At 39.3% G+C, this 19,768-nt stretch overlaps 1 protein-coding gene across 4 annotated transcripts in view; it reads left to right on the top strand.

The window, feature by feature from the left end:
• ELP3 (elongator acetyltransferase complex subunit 3) overlaps positions 1-19,768 on the top strand; it is a 99,337-nt gene that overhangs the window by 48,524 nt on the left and 31,045 nt on the right. For all 4 annotated transcript variants that reach the window (XM_003937211.3, XM_010347781.3, XM_074384108.1 and 1 more), the window contains 3 exons: positions 14,248-14,338; positions 16,920-16,985; positions 18,832-19,059. In XM_003937211.3, coding sequence (XP_003937260.1) covers positions 14,248-14,338; positions 16,920-16,985; positions 18,832-19,059 — 385 coding nt within the window. The remainder of the gene's footprint in view (positions 1-14,247; positions 14,339-16,919; positions 16,986-18,831; positions 19,060-19,768) is intronic.

Below are 19,768 nucleotides of genomic sequence, written 5' to 3' on the forward strand. Positions count from 1 at the left end.
TCAAAAGCAGCAAAGACACTGCTGTAACATTAAAAGCTTAATTTTGTAGACTTTATGAAATACCACTATGGGACATTATCCTGGCCTACCACCAACTGAGCAGATGAGGACTTGAAGAAAACAAGGGCAGCAGATAGAATCTATAGGAGAAATGTAAAGGACTGATGACAGGAAGAGTGGAGAACACGCATGTGATGTAACTGAAAGATCATATGATAAGGAAGGCATGACGTTATGAATAAGCAATTGAGGCCCATTAAGGAAACCGGGCTGTTCTCAGTTTTTCTGACATGACCCTTTCACAGTTCTCCTAGGGAGAACTGGCCCATAGGAGAGTCCACGAGCTCTAATTCCGGGAGGCCCAACTGTCGCCTATATTCCTCTATCAGTACATCACTTACGGAGCTTGTGAGTGAGGAGTGGTACATGTAGGCTCAAGATTCACGTGTATGTGGGTGGATTAAAACAATGGACTACTGTGAAATGAGCAGTGGTGAAATCTCTTTCAAAATGTGGAATTAGTAATGTCCTTGGTGAGTCTGAGGACAGTTTATTGTTTGAAGATAGTGATGACTCAGTAAATGCCATTGGTGAAGAGAGTCATCCAGATTCTAGCTGTGATATGAGGTTTTTATTCTTTAGGACTGATAATTTAACTTTGAATATGATCATTTGCTAGATTTTTTAGTACAAAGACTAATATCTTCATAGTATTTTCCATTTTGTTTTATTCTTATATTTTTTATGTATTTTGGTGCTCTTGATATGTAACTGATACTTGTCGTTATGCACGTTTCCGTTAGAATTCATTATTTTTTTTTAATGTAGATTACTGTGGACTGAGGTTCTATAAAGCATTTACTTTTTTGGAAGCATGGGGAGAATTCCTTGAGATACATTACGTTACTTTATGTTTTGCATTGAGTGTTACTAAACTGTTGCTATGACTGCCTGCATAAGAATTCATTCATATTTACTATATTTTGCTACTTCCTTTTTACCCATTCTTATCTCCACATTTTCTTTGTATATACCACACTGAAAAAGGATGCAGATTTATTTTATATTGCAACTTGCTTTTTATTCTCAACAGCCACTGAAACCACTGAGATTTTAGACTAGGTTTATACAGTACTGAGGTAGCATATGAGATTTCATGTTCTACTCAGTGTGTTTCGTTTTTCTGCTGTGAACCACCGCTCCATGATCTCATATACTTCTTTTTTGATCATGTGATTTTATACTTTTTCCCTCAACAGTCTTTAGAATGTTACGAATTATCCGTAACTTATGTTTTCTTCCTGATTTCTAGCCGTAAAATATTCTATTTACATGAGCAAGATAATGTGTTCTCTATAACCCTACTAAACCACTTTCAATGTGTTTATTAGTAACAAGTTAACATTATTTTTCCAAAATTTTTTTACAAAGTTGGGATGCATCTTTACATATCAGTATATTTTATACACTGGCAGATTTGCCGTTGCCACTTTCATGTTCCATTTCTTGTTAAGGATTTAGAATAATCTTCATGGTTATAAACTTAATGGCAGCATAGTACTCTGCAATTTTAATTTGTCTTATTCAGTAAACTGCATTGTTAGACATTTAGGCTGCTTCTAGCTTTCTTTATTTTTTTCTTCCTGTTTTAAAAATCATTATCCTGGCCTCCACTACAGCTAAAATTCATGTACCTAGAGCTTTCTACTGCTATTGAAGTAATCTCTTAGAGTAGTATAATCTGGCAGAAGGATTACCCATGGTAAAGGATCTAAGCATCTTTTCTTTGTTATACCTCTTAAATCCTCTCTGAAACAAGGGGAAAATAAATAAATGTTATGGTTTTTGCTATGAATACTGATATGGTTTTCCAAAGGGATTATACCAGTTTAGAGTAAACATTGACTGGTTTTATCACAACCTCTACAGAAGTGGATGCTTTGTAGTTTTTTTTGTTATTTAATTAAGGGTATTAATTTGCATTTTCCTAGTTTCCCTTGTAATTGGTTATTTGTGTTTCTTCTTATTTCAGTTGTCTGTTTATATTTAATTTGCCAGTCATGAAATTTGGATAATAAATATTGTCTTTTTATTGAGAAAGCTCAAAAAAAGTTCATAAATGTTGCCTCATTTTGAATTCTTTTCTCTCATCGAGACAGATAGGAGACTAGGGAACCAAGAAGCCACATTCATGTTCATATAGGACACTTAGCACATAATAACAATTTGATAGCTGTGTTCTAGAGAAACAGCTTCTTATCTCTATTTAAAAGCCTTAAATTTAGCCAGGCACAGTGGCTCACGTATATAATCCAAGCACTTTGGGAGGCCAGGTCAGGTAGATCACTTGAGCCTAGGAGTTCAAGACCAGCTTGGGCAACATGGTGAAACCCCATCTCTACCAAAAAATAAAAACATTTTAAAAATTAACCGGTTGTGGTGGCACATGTGGTGACTACTCGGAGGATTAGTAGCTGAGGTGGGAGGATTGCTTGAGCATTGAGGTCCAGGCTGCAATAAGATTTGATGGCTCCACTGCGCTCTAGCCTAGGCAACAGAGACCCTGTCTCCAACAACAACAACAACAACAACAAAACTAAACCTGAAATTCCATTTCAAAGTGTTTTAAAATTTATATTCAGATATAACTAGAATTTGGTATGTCTGGACTTTTAGAAAGAAACTTGTATCAGGCCGGGCACAGTGGCTCATACCTGTAATCCCAGCGCTTTGGGTGGCCGAGGCGGGCAGATCACCTGAGGTCAGGAGTTAAAAAGAACAGCCTGGCCAACATAGTAAAACCCCGTCTTTACTAAAAATAAAAAAAGTTAACTGGGTGTAGTGGCGGGCACCTGTAATCACAGCTACTTCGGAGGCTAAGGCAGGAAAATTGCTTGAACCTGGGAGGCAGAGGTTGCAGTGAGTCAAGATCGTGCCTCTGCACTCTATCCTGGGTGACAGAGCAACTCTGTCTCAAAAAAAAAAAAAAAAGAAAAAAGAAAACTGTATCAAAAGCTAAATGTAAAATTTTGAAATGAAAGTGCTCAGGAAAATGTTAAGTGGTAACTTAAACATTATAGGCAAATGTATGTGTATATAAACAGTGTTTATACAATGTCAAGTGGCTGAGAAATTTTCTGATTTGGGAAGAGAGTCATGGGGTTTTTACTCAGTAGTGTTTTTTTTCCTAGCTTCAGCCTTAAAGTTTTAGAGCAGTTTTGAGAATGTGGAAAATTGCTAGTAGCCTCAGACTGCAGTTAAGCACCCTGGCGCTGTTTAATTTGGTATTAATCAGTTATGTCTTGCTAGGAAGAAACCACTGGCAAAGGAGAAAGGTCTCCTCCCGGGATATTTAGTCCAGATGATTTTTAATAATTATAGTTTATTTGTTTTATTTTAAAGTATTGTAAAGGAAAATCATTTGTGTCTTTCTGTTCTGTGCCTTTAGAAAATCTGCCTACCCTCTATCTGTGGAGGTTCACCTAGTGACAGCTTCCACCAGTTACAGGCAACACAATGTTGACCGGTGAAGCTGAACTTACAAGGTTTATGTGGACAAGGAACTGTTTTTAGGCAGGTATCAGAAGGGAGAACAGAGGAAAGGAAGATAATTTGAAAACATAACACTCCACACTTTTTAAATTTTACTGTATTTTACTGATAGATTACTTGATGTTTTATTTGGTTATTTTCCCCACCCTGCCCTACCCATCACCTTTTTCTAAACATTATGTATACTTCTTAGTTATATGACAGTTGAGTCAGTAACATCTTACAGGGTGTTTTTATGGAGCAGCATTCTAATAGAGAAGATTCTGTCTTTTAGCCCTGAAGGGTGCAGTCAATGATTAACTGTAACATTCTATTTAGACACATGATGGAGCCACATTAAACTGTTGCTGCCCTCAGGCTATTTGACAGCTGTCTGCCTTGATGTGATATTTAAATCATGGTGAGACATTAGAATAGGAATACCAATTGGCAACCAAAACATGTTTCTGAAATATGAGCAACTGCAGACAACAACAACAACAAAAAAGGGCCTAGATATCACTTGAGAGGTTTCTGGTGGGCAAACTGCAAATATCAGCACCTCTAAGCTTGAAATGTTACCTATTGACATAGAACAGTGAATATTCTCATATGTAATTGATCTTCAAGCCAAGAAAGTGGAACTAGATTACATCAAATGGAGAAACCTGAAAATAATCTTAACTCCTACCTAGATGAATGTAGCAAGCTCAGCTGGTCAGTAATCTCACCTAGGTTCCTCTCCTGGAAGACTCTAACAGTGCCTGCTTACGTAGTCGTGATTGCTTACTGCAGTACTTTGTCCATTGAACATGTCAACATACACAGAATTATCTCTTTTCATTTTCAGTGAAAAAGACTTTGTCACTGAAACTGCCAATTACCACATTTCTGTTCCTTAATGAGGAAAAACTTCCATCTGGTATTCTCCCGGCACGATACTACCAAAGACCATTGAAGCCATGTTGCATTCTTGCAGTGGTAGACCTAAATTTAAGGACGTTTGTGAACTGTCAGCATCAGCATAAACCCCTGCGTTGCCAAGTGCTCACTGACTCGTGCTCTCTGGTAATCAGGGCCAGCTTCAAGGACATGTGACCCATGCTGTCTCATAGGGTCTTACACTTGGTTTAATGCTCTGCTGTCACCATCTTGAAATTATTAGTAATTTTTTTCACAAGGATTCTCACATTCTCATTTTGCACTGGGCCCCACAAATTCTGTAGCAGCCTGCTGGGTTTTTCTGTCATATAGTTCTGCTTACCAACACTGTATGTGAAACCTTCCCTAGAGAGTTTACTTTTATTAATATGTTAATGTCTTTTAAAAGTACCAGTTTGTTATTAAAAATATTTGTAGAGCTCATCTCCCCTTGCCTTCCCATCTCCTCTTCCCACTGCTTGCAGAGACGGTGCCCCCACAGCATGCCTGGCACCTGACCCGTGCAGAGGTAAGGGGACGGAGTGCCGAGAGGGCAACTGCAGTTGTTAGGAGATTGGTAACATTGAGCAAAGAAGTTACTTGATGTAGCAAATGAGTAGATGTTTTAAAAGATAAGGAGAGCCAGCTTTTTTTCACTCCCTGAAGGGATTAACAAACACTTAAAAGGTGAAAGCTGAAAAGAACACCAAGGTACCATGTTAGTATTGGAATTATCAGTATGAACTTGTGGGTTTAAAAATTTAAATTTAGAAATAGTTATAGCACATATGTTTATATATAAAAATACATGTCTGAGGCCGGGTGCAGTGGCTCACGCCTGTAATCCCAGCACTTTGGGAGGCCGAGGCGGGTGGATCACGAGGTCAAGAGATCGAGACCATCCTGGTCAACATGGTGAAACCCTGTCTCTACTAAAAATAGAAAAATTAGCTGGGCATGGTGACACATGCCTGTAGTCCCAGCTACTCAGGAGGCTGAGGCAGGAGAATTGTTTCAACCCAGGAGGCGGAGGTTGCGGTGAGCCAAGATCGTGCCATTGCACTCCAGCCTGGGTAACAAGAGTGAAACTCCGTCTCAAAAAAAAAAAAAAAAAAGTCTGTGTGTGTGTGTGTGCGTGCATATATTTCTTAGTAGTGTATATTGAGAGGTGGTAGAGGCAATGACACCCCAGCAGTAATGAAGACAGTGAATTCCCAGCCCATAGTTTCTAAGTACCACTTTCCACTAATAGGAATCTGGGCTTGGAAAAATGGCCATTTCCAGGGCTGGGGTAGCAAATATACAGGATGAACATAGAACATCTTGTTCCAAAGAGTAAGTAAATAACCAAAGAATGACGAGGGTCATGTCAGAAGGGCCCAGAAACCAACCTGCATGCATACCCACTGGCAAAATCTAATGTCAGCATCAAAATAATGTTAATATTAGATAACTTGTATAATACAGGAATCCATGAGTTTATACCGATACACATAAATGAATAGATAAGAAAGAAGGGAAGAGTCTTCCTTACATACAAGGTCAACTAGTAAATATAGAAAAGATGGTAGAAATAGTCACTGGCAACCATGATAGGAAAGGTGATAGAGACAGGAGTCATCAGTCGACGTGAGACTAGTAGTTGGAATTTTGATGAGGAACAGGATGTTGTCCTGATACTGACATTTCTCCCCATGAAGTATTTCTCAGATGTGAAGGGGGAAATGGTGACCATGGTGGAGATAAGTGGCAGACAGTCTGGACCAGCGGATCCTGTGATACAACAGGTCAATATAACGTGCCTTTCGATATGATTCACTGAGACAGGGCATCGTTTCTGTTGTATTCCTGCCAAGATTTCATGGCCTCACTCTGGTCATAAGGAAACACTGGACACATCCAGTGAGAATCCTATTAAGTATGGTGTTATCGATAGACATTTTTAGACACTCTTTATCAAGTTGAGGAAGTTCCCCTTTATTCCTAGTTTACTGAGAGCTTTTTCAAGAGTGGGTGTTGGATTTTGTCAAATGTGCTTTCTATATTTACTAATATGATGGTGAGATTTTTCTACTTTAGCTCATTGTCTGATGAATTGTGATAAATCCCACTTGGTTTCAGTGTGTAATTCTTTTTATGCATTTGATACATTGGATTTCATTTGCTAATATTTTGTTGAGGATTTTTGCATCTATGTTCGTGAGAGATGTTGGGCTCTAGTTGCTGTGATCTGAATGTTTGTTCCTCCCTCACACACACAAAAAAAAATGTGTTGAAATCCTTTTGGGAGGTGATTAGGTTATGAAGGCAGAGCCCTCATGAATGGAATTACTCACTCAATAAAAGAAGCCCCAGAGAGCTGCCTCATTCCTTCCCTCATATGAGACATAGCAAGAAGGCACCATCTGTTAGAAAGTGGGCCCTCATCAGACACTGAATCTGCCAGTACCTTAATCTTGGCCACCAGAACTGGAAGAAATAAATTTCCGTTGTTCATAAGCTAAACAGTTTACGGTATTTTGTTAGAGCACCTTGAACAGACTCAGACAGTAGTTTTCTTTCTCTCTCTCTCTCTCTCTCTTTTTTTTTTTTTTTTTTTTTTTGAGACAGAGTCTTGCTTTGTCGCCAGGCACTAGGCTGGAGTGTAGTGGTGCGATCTCAGCTCACTGCCATCTCTGCCTCCCAGGTTCAAGCAGTTTTTCTTGCCTCAGCCTCCCAAGTAGCTGGGACTACAGGCGGGTGCCACCATACCCAGCCAATTTTTGTATTTTTTAGTAGAGCCGGGGTTTCACCATGTTGGCCAGGATGGTCTCGATCTCCTGACCTGTGATCCACCTGCCTCTGCCTCCCAAAGTGCTGGGATTACAGGCATGAGCCACCATGCCCGGCCAGTAGTTTTCTTATATAAGTTCTTTGTCTGGTTTTGATATTAAGGATCCTGGCCTCATAGAATGAGTTAAGAGTATTAAAAAGTATTCCCCTCTGCTTCTGCCCTCTGAGATTGTAGAGAATTGATATAATCTTCCTCAAACGTTTGGTAGAATTCACCAGTGATATAGTCTTAATCAGATTGTATATTTCTTCTTGTGAGTTTTGGCAGATTATATCTTTCAAGGAATCATCTATTTCATCTGGGTTATCAGATTTGTGGGGATAGAGTTGTTCATAGTCTTCAGTTGTTATCCTTTTAATGTTCATGGGCTCTGTAGTGATGTCTCCTATTTCACTTCCGATATTTCTGTCCTCTCTTTTTTCGTAGCCTGGCTAGTGGCTAATCAGCTTTTCATTGATCTTTTCAAAGAACCAGTTTTTAGTTTCATTGATTGTTTTTCTCTGTGGATTTTCTGTTTCAATTTCATTAATTTCTGCTCTGCTTCTTCTTATTTATGTTCTTCTGCTTACTTTGGATTTAATTTTCCTCTTTTTATAGTTTCCTAAGATGGAAATTTAGATTTTTTATTTTAGAGTTTTCTTCTAATATAGATACTAAGGCCTATGAATTTTCCGCTAAGCACTGCCTTTGCTGCCCTTGTTCTTTGTTTCTATTTTTGTCTTCCATTCTTTTTCTACCCTTTATGATTTTAATTAAGCATTATGTATGATTCTATTTTCTCTCTTAACATAATCAGTTATGTTTCCTTTTTTACTTCTTTTTCCAGTAGTTGCCCTAGAATTTGCAATGTGCATTTACAACTAATCTAAATTCACTTTCAAATAACACTGTACTTCACAGGTAATGTGATATCTTATAATAACAAAATAATCCTGATTCCTCCCTCCCGTCCCGTGTATCATTGCTGTCATTCATTTCAGTTAAATACATGCATAAGTAAGCATTTGTATGTATGTATGTATATACACACAGATAAGCTATCTATAGCATACATAATTGAATACATTGTTGCTATTATTTTAAACCAACTCAGATTATTTTAAAATAAGAAGAATAAAAGTTTTTATTTTACCTTTATTTTTGTTCATTTTTCTTTATGTAGGTCTGAGTTTCTGACATAACATTTCCCTTCTCCCTAAAGAATTTCTGTTAATATTTCTTTCAAGGCAGGTCTATTAGCAACAAATTCCCTCAATTTTTGTTTGTCTGAGAAAGCCTTTGTTACTCTTTTATTATCCTTTTGAAGAATACTTTCCTAGGGTACAGAATTCTAGGTTGGTGGTGGTTCTTTTTTACCTATCAACACTTTAAATATTTCACTGTATTCTCTTCTTGCATGGTTTCTGAAGAGAAGTTGAATATAATTTTTATCTTTCTCTATACATAAGGTGCTCCCCCCACCCCCCAGCTTCTTTCAGGAATGTTCTTTATCTTTTATTTTCTGTAGTTTGAAAATGAAATGCTTACATGTAGGTTTTGGGGGCATTTATCCTGTTTGGTGTTCTCTGAGCTTCCTGGATCTGTGGTTTGGTGTCTGATATTAATTCTGGGAATTTCTCAGTCACTGTTGGTTCAAATATTTCTTTTTTTTTTTTGAGACGGAGTTTCGCTCTTGTTACTCAGGCTGGAGTGTGTAAGGGCGCAATCTCGGCTCACCGCAACCTCCGCCTCCTAGGTTCAAGCGATTCTCCTGCCTCAGCCCCCTGAGTAGCTGGGACTACAGGCGTGCGCCACCATGCCCAGCTACTTTTTGTATTTTTAGTAGAGACGGGGTTTCACCATGTTGACCAGGATGGTCTCGATTTCTTGACCTCGTGATCCACCCGCCTCAGCCTCCCAAAGTGCTGGGATTACAGGCGTGAGCCACCGTGCCCGGCCTCAAATATTTCTTATATTATTTTGTTTCTTCTCTTTCTGGTGTTCTTATTACGCATATGTTAAACCTTTTATTTATTTAATTAGAGACAAGGTCTCACTCTTGCCCAGGCTGCCCTCTTTGCTCAGCCTCCTGAATAATTGGGATTACAGGCCTGTGCCTCCATACCCAGCTAATCATTTTAATTCTTATGGGTATGTGGTCTCACTGTGTTGCTAGGCTGGTCACCAACTTCTAGGCCAGGTGTCCCCAAACTTTTTACACGGGGGGCCAGTTCACTGTCCCTCAGACCGTTGGAGGGCCACCACATACTGTGCTCCTCTCACTGACCACCAGTGAAAGAGGTGCCCCTTCCTGAAGTGGGGCGAGGGGGCCGGGTAAATGGCCTCAGGGGGCCGCAGTTTGGGGACGCCTGTTCTAGGCTCAAATGATCTTCCTGCCGTGGCCTTCCAGAGTGCTGAGATTATAGGCATAAGCCACCATACCCAGCCTGTGTGACACATTTTGTAATTGTTCCACAGTTCTCCGAAATTCTGTACAATTTTTTCAGTCTTTGTTGTCTTTGCTTTTCCATTTTCAGAGTTTCTCTTGATAATATTTCAAGCCTAGAGATTCTTTTATCAGCTGTGTCTGTCTACTAATAAGCCCATCACAGGCATTTATTTCTGTTTAAGTGATTTTGATATCTAGCATTTCTTTGTAGGTTTTCTTTGGATTTTCACCTTTCTGTTTAAATTCCCCTCTGTCCTTAAATGCTAGCTACCTTTTCCATTAGAGCCTTCAGCATGTTAATTATAGTTGTTTTAACTTCCTGGTCTGATCATTCCAAAATCTCTGCCATGTCTATTCCTTATGCTTGCTCTGTCTCTTCAAGTTGTGTCTTTTGCCTTTTGGTATGCCTTAAAATTTTTTCTTAATAGGCAGACATATAACGTTCTAGGTAAAAGGAATTGCTATAAATAGGCCTATAATAATCTGATGGTAAAATGTCACGGGAGGAAAAGTATTCTCTAGTCCCGTGATTAGGTCTTAGTTTTTCAGGGACCCTATGACCCTGAACACAAGTTGTTTCTCGGTTTTTCCTACCCCCTTAGATAGGATAGGATGGCTAGAGTGGGCAGGAGTTGAATATTTCTTTCCCGCCCGTCATTAGGCTCTGGTTAACTAGTTTCTCCTGAGGGAAGAAGACTTTGTTAAGAAAAGTAGTGCTGGGGCATTTTTCAAAATGCTTTCTTTTCTCTTCTCCCAGCCAGAAACAGAAGAGTTTCTATCTCTGATGTTTATAATGTGGGCCCTGTTCAAGCTACTGGAGGTAAATCTCACAATATTGTAGCAGTTGGCCTGTGACTGGGTCCGTCCAGAGTTTTGAACTCTCAGACTTGTTACAGTTCAGGTTTTCTTACCCGATGTGGTTCTCACAGCAGTTTCCACTCAGGAGTCTCTGCTCTGTTAAGCCGCGACTTCTCAGGAGTCTCTGGTCTCTGCTTTGGTAAGCTACAGCCACCTCCATTCGTGTGTCTGTCTCTCCAGCCACAGGGGCAGTAGTTTGCCTTGTGTCTTACTCTCATACAGGTCCAAGAAGAGGTGTTAACTTTTCAGTCTGTTGACCTTTTACTTGTTTGGGTGGAGTAGCAACATTCAAGCTCCTGAAATGCAGAACCAGAAACTGGAAGTCCCTCTGCCTGTTTTTTACCTGGGTTCTTTGTCTTACACCTCTTGAGTTGCAAGAGTTTGTTATATATTCTAGATACAAGTCCCTTATCACATAAATGATTTGCATATATTTTCAGTTATTTTGTCACTTTTTTAATTGGTATGATTTGCAGACAGATGTCTTTAATTTTGATGTAGGCTATCTTGTCCTTTGTCACTTGTGCTTTGGTGTCCTAAGAAGGTCAGGAGCATGAAGTTTACTTCTATGTTTTATTCTAAGAGTTGTGTAGTTTTAGCTCTTACTACATTTAGGTCTGTGAACCGTTTTGAGTTAATTTTGTATATGATATGAGGTAGGGGTCCAGTTTCATTCTTTTGCCTATTTGTTAAAATGACTATTATTTTCTCTTAGAATTGTCTTAGCACCATAAATGATTTTTAATGTGTAGGTCTTATATCCTAGTTTTGAAACCATTACTGAACATCCAGGTAGGTCCGACTATGCTGATGTAGCAGATTTCATAACCTGGAAACTCCTTTTGGGGTTTAGATGTCATTGGCAAAGTTCAGTAGTTTCTGTAGTGAGGCAGACTCAGAGTCTGTCTAACCAAATTGTCGTTTGCCAGCAGAAAACTTAAACTACCAAAGAAGGGCCTGGTTGTTTTCCCTGATGTCAAATTAAAGCTCCAAAGTGCCTCAGCTTTTTATGATTGTAAATTACAAGTCTGTCTAGATGAAATTTCAGTTAATGTTTTCTACCTTTGCTGCTCATCACATTTATGAATTCCATATGTTTAATACCTGCCCGCAGCTGTCCCTATCAAGTTTCAAAGTGTGCTGTTTAGAAAGTAGAACATTCTTTGACTTCCGTGTGCTAGTGAAAAGAGAAAGTATAAAGCTGTGCATATGTATTAATAATAAATCAATTTCTTCATAGGCAGGGAGGGAAGTTTAATTTCGATGGGGGGAGGGGGCAATAGGATAAGAGCAGGACAACAGAGCACTGTTTATGATTGAGGAGCTAATGGAGGGAAGGAAGTTGCCCTGTTGGTTGAGAGATGGGTTCTGCAGCCCCTTCTGTGGGCTGGGTAGGCTCCGTGGGCAAGTCTCTTACACATCATTGTCCCGGATTACCTCCTCTGAGTCCATTCTACAAAGGGGACTCTTAAAAACTGTGTTTTCTACCTATGGCAACAGAGCTGATGAGAGTTTAATAGATGCTGCTTTTAAGGGTTTGAGATTTTTTTATTTGTTTTTGGTGCATTAGGTAATTAACTTCTCAGTGATCAGTTTCCTACATACAGTCATCCTTCAACCCACAGAGGCCCTGCCTTCAGGCCTCTGCTCTCTTCCCATGTCCAGCCGTCCATGGTATCCTGCACCTCTTCATTAATTTTCTTCTTAATTAACTAAGGACATGGAGAGGAACACAGCCCCAAGTGTAGTCCTGAGATGCTATCTTGTGTTCCTAAGTGAAAGAAGGCTGTTGTGTGCATTAGAGAAATTACATGTGTTAGGTAAGCTGCTTTGAAGCATGAGTTATAGTGCTTCTATAACTGTAAATATAACTTACATATATAGTGCTTCTGTAACTATAAATAAAGGCACCTTAGTTAACATATAGCTGATTCATTAACATTGAACTCATGTTAATGAATCAGCTATATGTTAACTAAGGTGCCTTTAAACAGAAACATACATAAAACAAGGTTATGTATTGATCAGTTGAAGAAAATGTTTTAGGGGCTCACAGGAACCTAACCATGTATATCACCTGTGGACAGTGCTTTAGTATTCGCTAATTGAGTATTCACAACAGCATAACTATCATGAATAACAAGAATTAAATGTATTTGTCATGTAACAGGCACTAACATTGATTGCCACTGACTTTATCAGATTAATTTTGTGCTGTGTATAATGCTTTAAATTTGTTTTATATATCTCTAAGTGTATATATATTATGTATAGCCATATATTTAATAATTCACATATTCGTGAGTTCTTTATAAATTATTTTAGGGTAAAAAAGGGCATGTAGAAGACTTTACGTTTGGTTTGTACAATCTGAAACAGTAAAATTTTTAAAAATACCTATGTTCCTTGACAAAATCAACCATGTTTTTTAGTTTAATAGCTTTCATTTAGTTTAATCTGATTACTAATTTTAAAATATATTAAAGAAAATGATAGCTACAAAGATCGAAGTTTATTTTACTGAAAACTGTAAGTAAGCCATATATGCTAACTCTGGTCACTCTAATTTATATGTTTTATGTCACTCTCCCTTTGAACCCCCCAGTGTGTCTTCGCCTTAAAGAATTTTAACTTATCTTAGATTTACAGCATTTTTATGGCAACTCTCCTGGCTTCCAGAGCCTAATAGACTTATTTGTATAGCTTTTAAGGCTAATTGATTGGCTTTTGATGCTTTTACTAGAGGAATATCTTATTAAAATCAAATGGATGAATTAGCTAATTGTATTTAACATTTGAAGGGATAAGTGAAGAGGGGGAAAAGACTCAAGTTGATTCAAAAGCAAAATGAGAAGAAAAGATAATTGGCATATTCTCCGCATCTTTCCTCTGATCAACCAAGCAGGAGACAAATTAGAGACTTGTCTTTGAATAGGAAGCAGATGTGCCAAGCATATTCCTCAGATTTTGTTGCCTGTTTTATCTTTAGATACTGATTTTTGTCTAGAGGAGAGTGTTGGAGCAACTGAAATGGAACTCATAACTTCAGCTGTTGATGGAAGTTGATGCCTGGCACTTTATGCTGTATTAATGCCAGGAAATAAATTTTATTTCCTCCTATCTTTAGGCAAGCTGTTATTCCTCTACTGCACAGTCACTCTTAACTTAGATTTCTGAGAAACAAGGAAAAAAAGATTGACTCTTTGAGACCAGTTGCTGGCTAAGCCAGGCTTTTGAGCATCCCAGTTCCTTGTCATTCGGCAGCTGTGTGGGAGAGTGTAAGCTAGGTTGTTGAACACATTTTGTAAAGGCAAAAAAAAATTATTTCTTGATTTACTTGGTACAAATGTCTCTTTACTCAAAAAACCTTTACAAATGGTTATTGGGCATTCAGACATTTAGCACTCTATAATCTTATAAAGTGATTTCCATCAGGTGCCTTTCACAGAAACCGCAAGAGGTCAGGGGAAATCATAATTTCCTTGATGAGAAAGCTGAGGCCTCGAGGAGCTCCCTGTTGGGAAGCTTCACCCCTGATGTCCTGGTCTGCTTCATAGGCTTCTTGCTTTTTTTGTTTTTGTTCTTTTTTTTTTTTTTTTTTTCCTTAACATCCTTGCCTTACTGCTGTGGAGAATGATTTCTATTTTGCCATAGCTTATGTTTTTCTCCTGTACAGGGATATTCCAATGCCTTTAGTCAGCTCAGGAGTAGAGCATGGTAACCTGAGAGAGCTGGCACTTGCAAGAATGAAAGACCTCGGAATACAGGTAAGAGTAAATATGGCTGTCCGGCCACAGCTGTAGAGAAAAAACGGAATCTGAAATGCAGAAGACTCTTCTACTATCACACCTAAAACTAGACTTGCGGGTCAGGTCCGAAAGCCCCCAGATGCTGAAGGGCATCGTCACCGGCCCATGTTGGAGCTAAAGCCAGTGGTACAGAGGCTGCTTCTGTTCCTTCATTCCCTTCTGCTTCCTTCTGCCTGCTCAGATTGCCAACTGCATGCTCCACTCCAGTTTCTAAAACCAGTTTTTCTTTTGAAGTATTAGGTGTTCAGTTCTTGACTGAAGAAAAAGGAGATGTGATTCCTGAAAAGAAATGATCATTTGAAAAGACAAAGATTATGTGCATGAACTAATTACCAGGACTCCTGTGGCCCCACATACACCACTCTCCCGTCGCTCTGGCCATTGAAGTCCCTTCTTTGGTCACAGATATTTACTAAGCACCTCCTCTCTGCTGGCCCAGGATGTACAAAAAGCCCAAGCACCTGCAACTTAACAGTCTCTGTGGGAGATTCTAAAGTCATAGGAAGGTTTGAAACTCAGGGCTCAGGAACTTCTTAGAGCTGCTGAAGGGATAAACCAGAAGTGGTATTGAGACCAAGGGCTGACTCCTGAGATCTGCCCTCAGAGATTCTGGATCAGTAGGTTGGGATGGGACTGACTGATCTGTTTTTTTATCCAGCACTAGTTATGTGGTTCTCACGCCCAGTTCAGACGTGGACCCACTTTGAAAGACATGGTTCCAAGGATTACATATTTGTACACAGGTGTTGGTGGACATTTTCTTCTCTCACTCAAATTATTATGGAGAAAATTTTTCAGAAAATTGTTCGAGAGAGAGTTTGTGAACATGATTGGCTTATTCTACCAAAAAAAAAAAAAGGTGAAGAATTTTATGTTCTAGAAAAACAGCAAATGCATTTATGGTAATTAATGGCACCCAATAAGATTGTGTGCCTGCTGTGCCTCCCAGGCTCCAGCTGTCCCTGTTGTCCACCTCCTCTCACCTCCAAGAAGGCCACTGACCTTCAAGAAGGCCAACGTGACTGACCTGGCCTGCTTATCCCAACAGTCTCATTGTCAATCCATCTTCTTTAACCTTTGCCCCTCATAAGCCTTATTAGTCTCTATTAAGGTAAGCTGGGATTGAGTCTAAAGGCTGGAATTCACTCATAGCCAAAAGATATCTAGTTTCTATAGGCAACGTCTTTAACAGAAAATAAGCACACACCAATCTCTGCTGTTAAAAAAGCATGCCAAAAAAAGAAAAGAAACAGCATGCAGGTGTTAAGAACATGGAATAGTGATACATTCCCATGCTAGCTAATGTATAGAACTACTATAGTTCTATCCAGCAGCTACATTAAGTAAATTAATAATTACAGAGATTTCTCATCTTCATCTGCTGTACAATTCTTGTTTACTGGAATTCATGGACTCTACATCAGCAAAGCATTATTTTGAGCTAGTTCCTGGGGCACGGAAGTAGCTTTAGTTTTCTACAACTGAATAATGAGCTCTTATTTTTCTCCTGGAACTCTGTACATATATAGCAGTCTTTCATAAATATACTTTTAGTAGAAAAGCTTACATGACATCATCAAATTTCCCACAGTGATCTTTTCTCACTGGAAGAAATGTTTATGGTTTGTTCTATGGGGGGGGGGGGGATAACACCATAGCATATGATATATAATTGAATAGTTACAAGGATTTATAATAATGAAAAGCATTGGTTGTTGTAAATGTCTGGTAGCATAGCACGCACTGTGGGTTATGGAATAGAAGTGAGAGCCACATCAGAAATGCTTGGCCATGCAGACCAGCATTGCATTGGCATCATCTGCAGGTAACTCTGTGCTGCCTCAGATATTCAAAGAGCCATTTGTGACTGTGCTTCAGAGTACCTAATACATAGCTCTAGGTTCGTTCTTTTCTTTCTCTTTCTCTCTTTTTCTTTCTCTCTCTCTCTCTTTTCTTTTCTTTTCCCTTCCCATTCCTTCCCCTCCCTTCCCTTCCCTTCATTCTTTATTCCACAGTGTCCATCTTGCAAAAAAACCAAAAAAGCCATCTTCAACTTTTACTTTTTTGATATTCCTAAAATGATACAAATACAGCGATGCTAAAAATGTTAACTTCCATAAAATGGAAAGGGTTTTACAGATTTAGGAATTTACTTTTTACTCTTCTGTGTACGTACTTCTGGATTGTTCTTTTAGATAGTTATATCCCCCAGGCAAACTTGTTTTTTACTTTCATGACTTACATTCTTCACTGCTGAGATTATATTATATATTGATTTTTTTTAAAAAAAAAATTCTAAATTTATTTTAAAAGCAATACCACTTCATACATTCTCACTCTGGTCTCCCCATCCTCAAATTGATTAAAGGTGGCTTTATTTTGAAATTTACCTCTTTTACTGTAAGTTATGTGCAAACTTAATTTTGAGCCCGGGGTTTGGCAGAGAGGTTTAAATAAAAATAAAGATTGAATTGGTTACCAGTTTTACATTTGTGGCCCCTCACCACCACTTGTTTTTTTTTTTTTTTTTTTTTGACAGTGTCGAGATGTGAGAACCAGAGAAGTTGGAATCCAAGAAATTCATCACAAAGTACGGCCATACCAGGTTAGTCTCTTCATTTTGTAAGGGACCGGGTCCTGTCCTTGTATCATTGTCAAGCCTGGGCCCATATGTTTTTATCAAGGACAGAGCCCCAGAAGTGAGTAACTAAGAACAGAGACTAACTGAGGATTAGATACCAGTGTCAAGCCATGAAAGCCAAATAGGAGAATTCTAGAAGAGCCAGGTTAGGAAAACGAAGTCGGAACCTCATTCTAGCCCAGCACTGTGCAGTGGAACTTTCTGCAGTGTTGGGCATGTTCTGTGATCTGAGCTATGCAATATGGTGACTGATGAGCACTTGAAATGTGGCTTGTACAAATGAGGAACTAAATTTTTTTTTTTTTTGAGACGGAGTTTCACTCTTGTTACCCAGGCTGGAGTGCAATGGCGCGATCTCGGCTCACCGCAATCTCCGCCTCCTGGGTTCAGGCAATTCTCCTGCCTCAGCCTCCTGAGTAGCTGGGATTACAGGCGCACGCCACCATGCCCAGCTAGTTTTTTGTATTTTTTTAGTAGAGACGGGGTTTCACCATGTTGACCAGGATGGTCTCGACCTCTTGACCTCGTGATCCACCCGCCTCGGCCTCCCAAAGTGCTGGGATTACAGGCTTGAGCCACCGCGCCCGGCCTTAAATTTTTAATTTAATTTTAATTAATTTAATTGTAAATAGTCCCCTGTGACTACAAACTCCATTCGGGAAAAAGCATAGTATGATGTGCTTCTCTCTGTATGTGTAACTTGTTCAACGGTTTCCCAGTGGTGATAAGCGAATGAATAGATCAGCCCTTATCTACAGGGGCTCCACAAGAATTAAGTGTAATGCCTTAAGGCATTCATGGTATGCAGTGAATTAACTTCTCTCCTATACTTGTATAACATCTAGCTGTATGCCAGATTTTCTATAGGATTTGATTGTCTTGTAGAACCCCATTTGAGAAAGGCTGGAATCAGATGATCTCTGCATTGATGTTTCTCTTCTCAGCATGAATTATTTAGTTGACATTTTTCACATTTAGGACCTTTTGAGGGAAAAAGTAGACCCAACACAATTTGTGCGGTTCAGCTATTTAGCAAACATTATTGAGAAGGAATGTGTGTTAGTCTGAATTGTTCATCTTGCTCTGGTTACCTTCTGCCGTGTCCATGTGTATACTTCTCTCTTTGCACGCATATTGTTACATATGGCTTCTCTTTAGGCAAAGTACAAGAGCCATTTGTACAGTGAGCTGAAGAGCCAAGAGCCTGTGCAGACTGCTACCACAAAGCTTCCTCCCAGAAGCTACACTCCATGGTTGTATTTTCTTTAACCTGTTAATCCCGTAATTGTGCATATTTTAAGTGCCCTGTGGGATGCCATACTTCCTGGAAATTTCATCAAGGTGCAAGTGACCAGCATCACATTTTTCTTCCCCAAAGATATATTTCAGTGGAGGTGATAAGGACTAGAAGACGAAACCCAGCCCACTCAGCCCCTGACAGGTTTGAGGCAAAGGGGTGCTCCTGAGAGCTACACATGTGACGGGAGTGAAATTTTACATTAGAGACTCTTCATGGAGAGTCGAATGTGTGGAAGCCTTTACTGAGTTGGAGCTCTGTAAGAGTCTCAAGGTTAATGAAGTTCAAGTATTTGTGAAATTATACAGTTGTTTTCCTTTTACAGTAGTCTAAGAATAAGGTGTGAACTGTAATCATGGTGCTATTTGAGAGTAGACAAGTAAAAAGAAACATAATTAGTGATTATTCATTCCTTATCCGTAACTAGATATTAGCCTAAATCAATACATACAATTACAAAAATGAATTTACTTCTTTAATTTTGAATATTTTTTGTGGACTTTTACTAAATAGGTTGAATTGGTAAGGAGAGATTATGTTGCAAATGGTGGCTGGGAAACCTTCTTGTCGTACGAAGACCCAGATCAAGACATTTTGATTGGACTCCTAAGATTACGCAAGTGTTCAGAGGAAACCTTCCGTTTTGAACTAGGGGGAGGTGTCTCCATAGTCCGAGAGCTGCATGTGTATGGAAGTGTGGTCCCTGTGAGCAGCCGGGATCCTACCAAATTTCAGCATCAGGTATCCTGTATTCCCTTTCTATTTGATGTCTAAGAAACTGCCTAAGTAGGAAAACAGAAAAGGCATGGGGTGAAGAGAGGAGGAAGAGGCAGAGGAGGAGGAGAGAGGAAAGAGAAGCATAGAAACAGAGGAGCCAGCTCTAAAATGGATGATTTAATAATTTTGTTCGGAGCTGTTTTCTTTTCAAATTGTACCCTTTTGGGAGGAAAGGACAAACTGAGATTCATTCATTTGGAACTTATCGGATTGAACCACATGGAATTGGTTTTTTTTGAGAGAGTCTCGCTCTGTCACCCACGCTGGAGTGCAGTGGTGTGATCTTGGCTCACTGCAACCTCCACCTTGAAGGTTCAAGTGATTCTCCTGCCTCAGCGTCCCTAGTAGCCGGGATTGCAGGCGTGCGCCACCACGCACAGCTAATTTTTGTATTTTTTGTAGAGACGGGATTTCACCATGTTGCCCAGGCTGGTCTCAAACTCCTGACCTCAGGTGATCTACCCACCTCAGCCTCCCAAAGTGCTGAGATTACAGGCAGGAGCCACTGCGTCCAGCCTGCAATTAGAATTTTTGAAAATAAGAACGTCTAATACTGGCAATCTCATATGGGTCAACTTACTGTGGAGTCCAGCTAGATGGTGATGGGAAAGCACTTAAGGAATATCGAAAGGTTAAGGCATATTGTACATAGGGGAACCCTATTCTAATCCTA

This window comes from Saimiri boliviensis, chromosome 13, assembly GCF_048565385.1.
Source record: "Saimiri boliviensis isolate mSaiBol1 chromosome 13, mSaiBol1.pri, whole genome shotgun sequence".
In the NCBI taxonomy this organism is placed as follows: Eukaryota; Metazoa; Chordata; class Mammalia; order Primates; family Cebidae; genus Saimiri; species Saimiri boliviensis.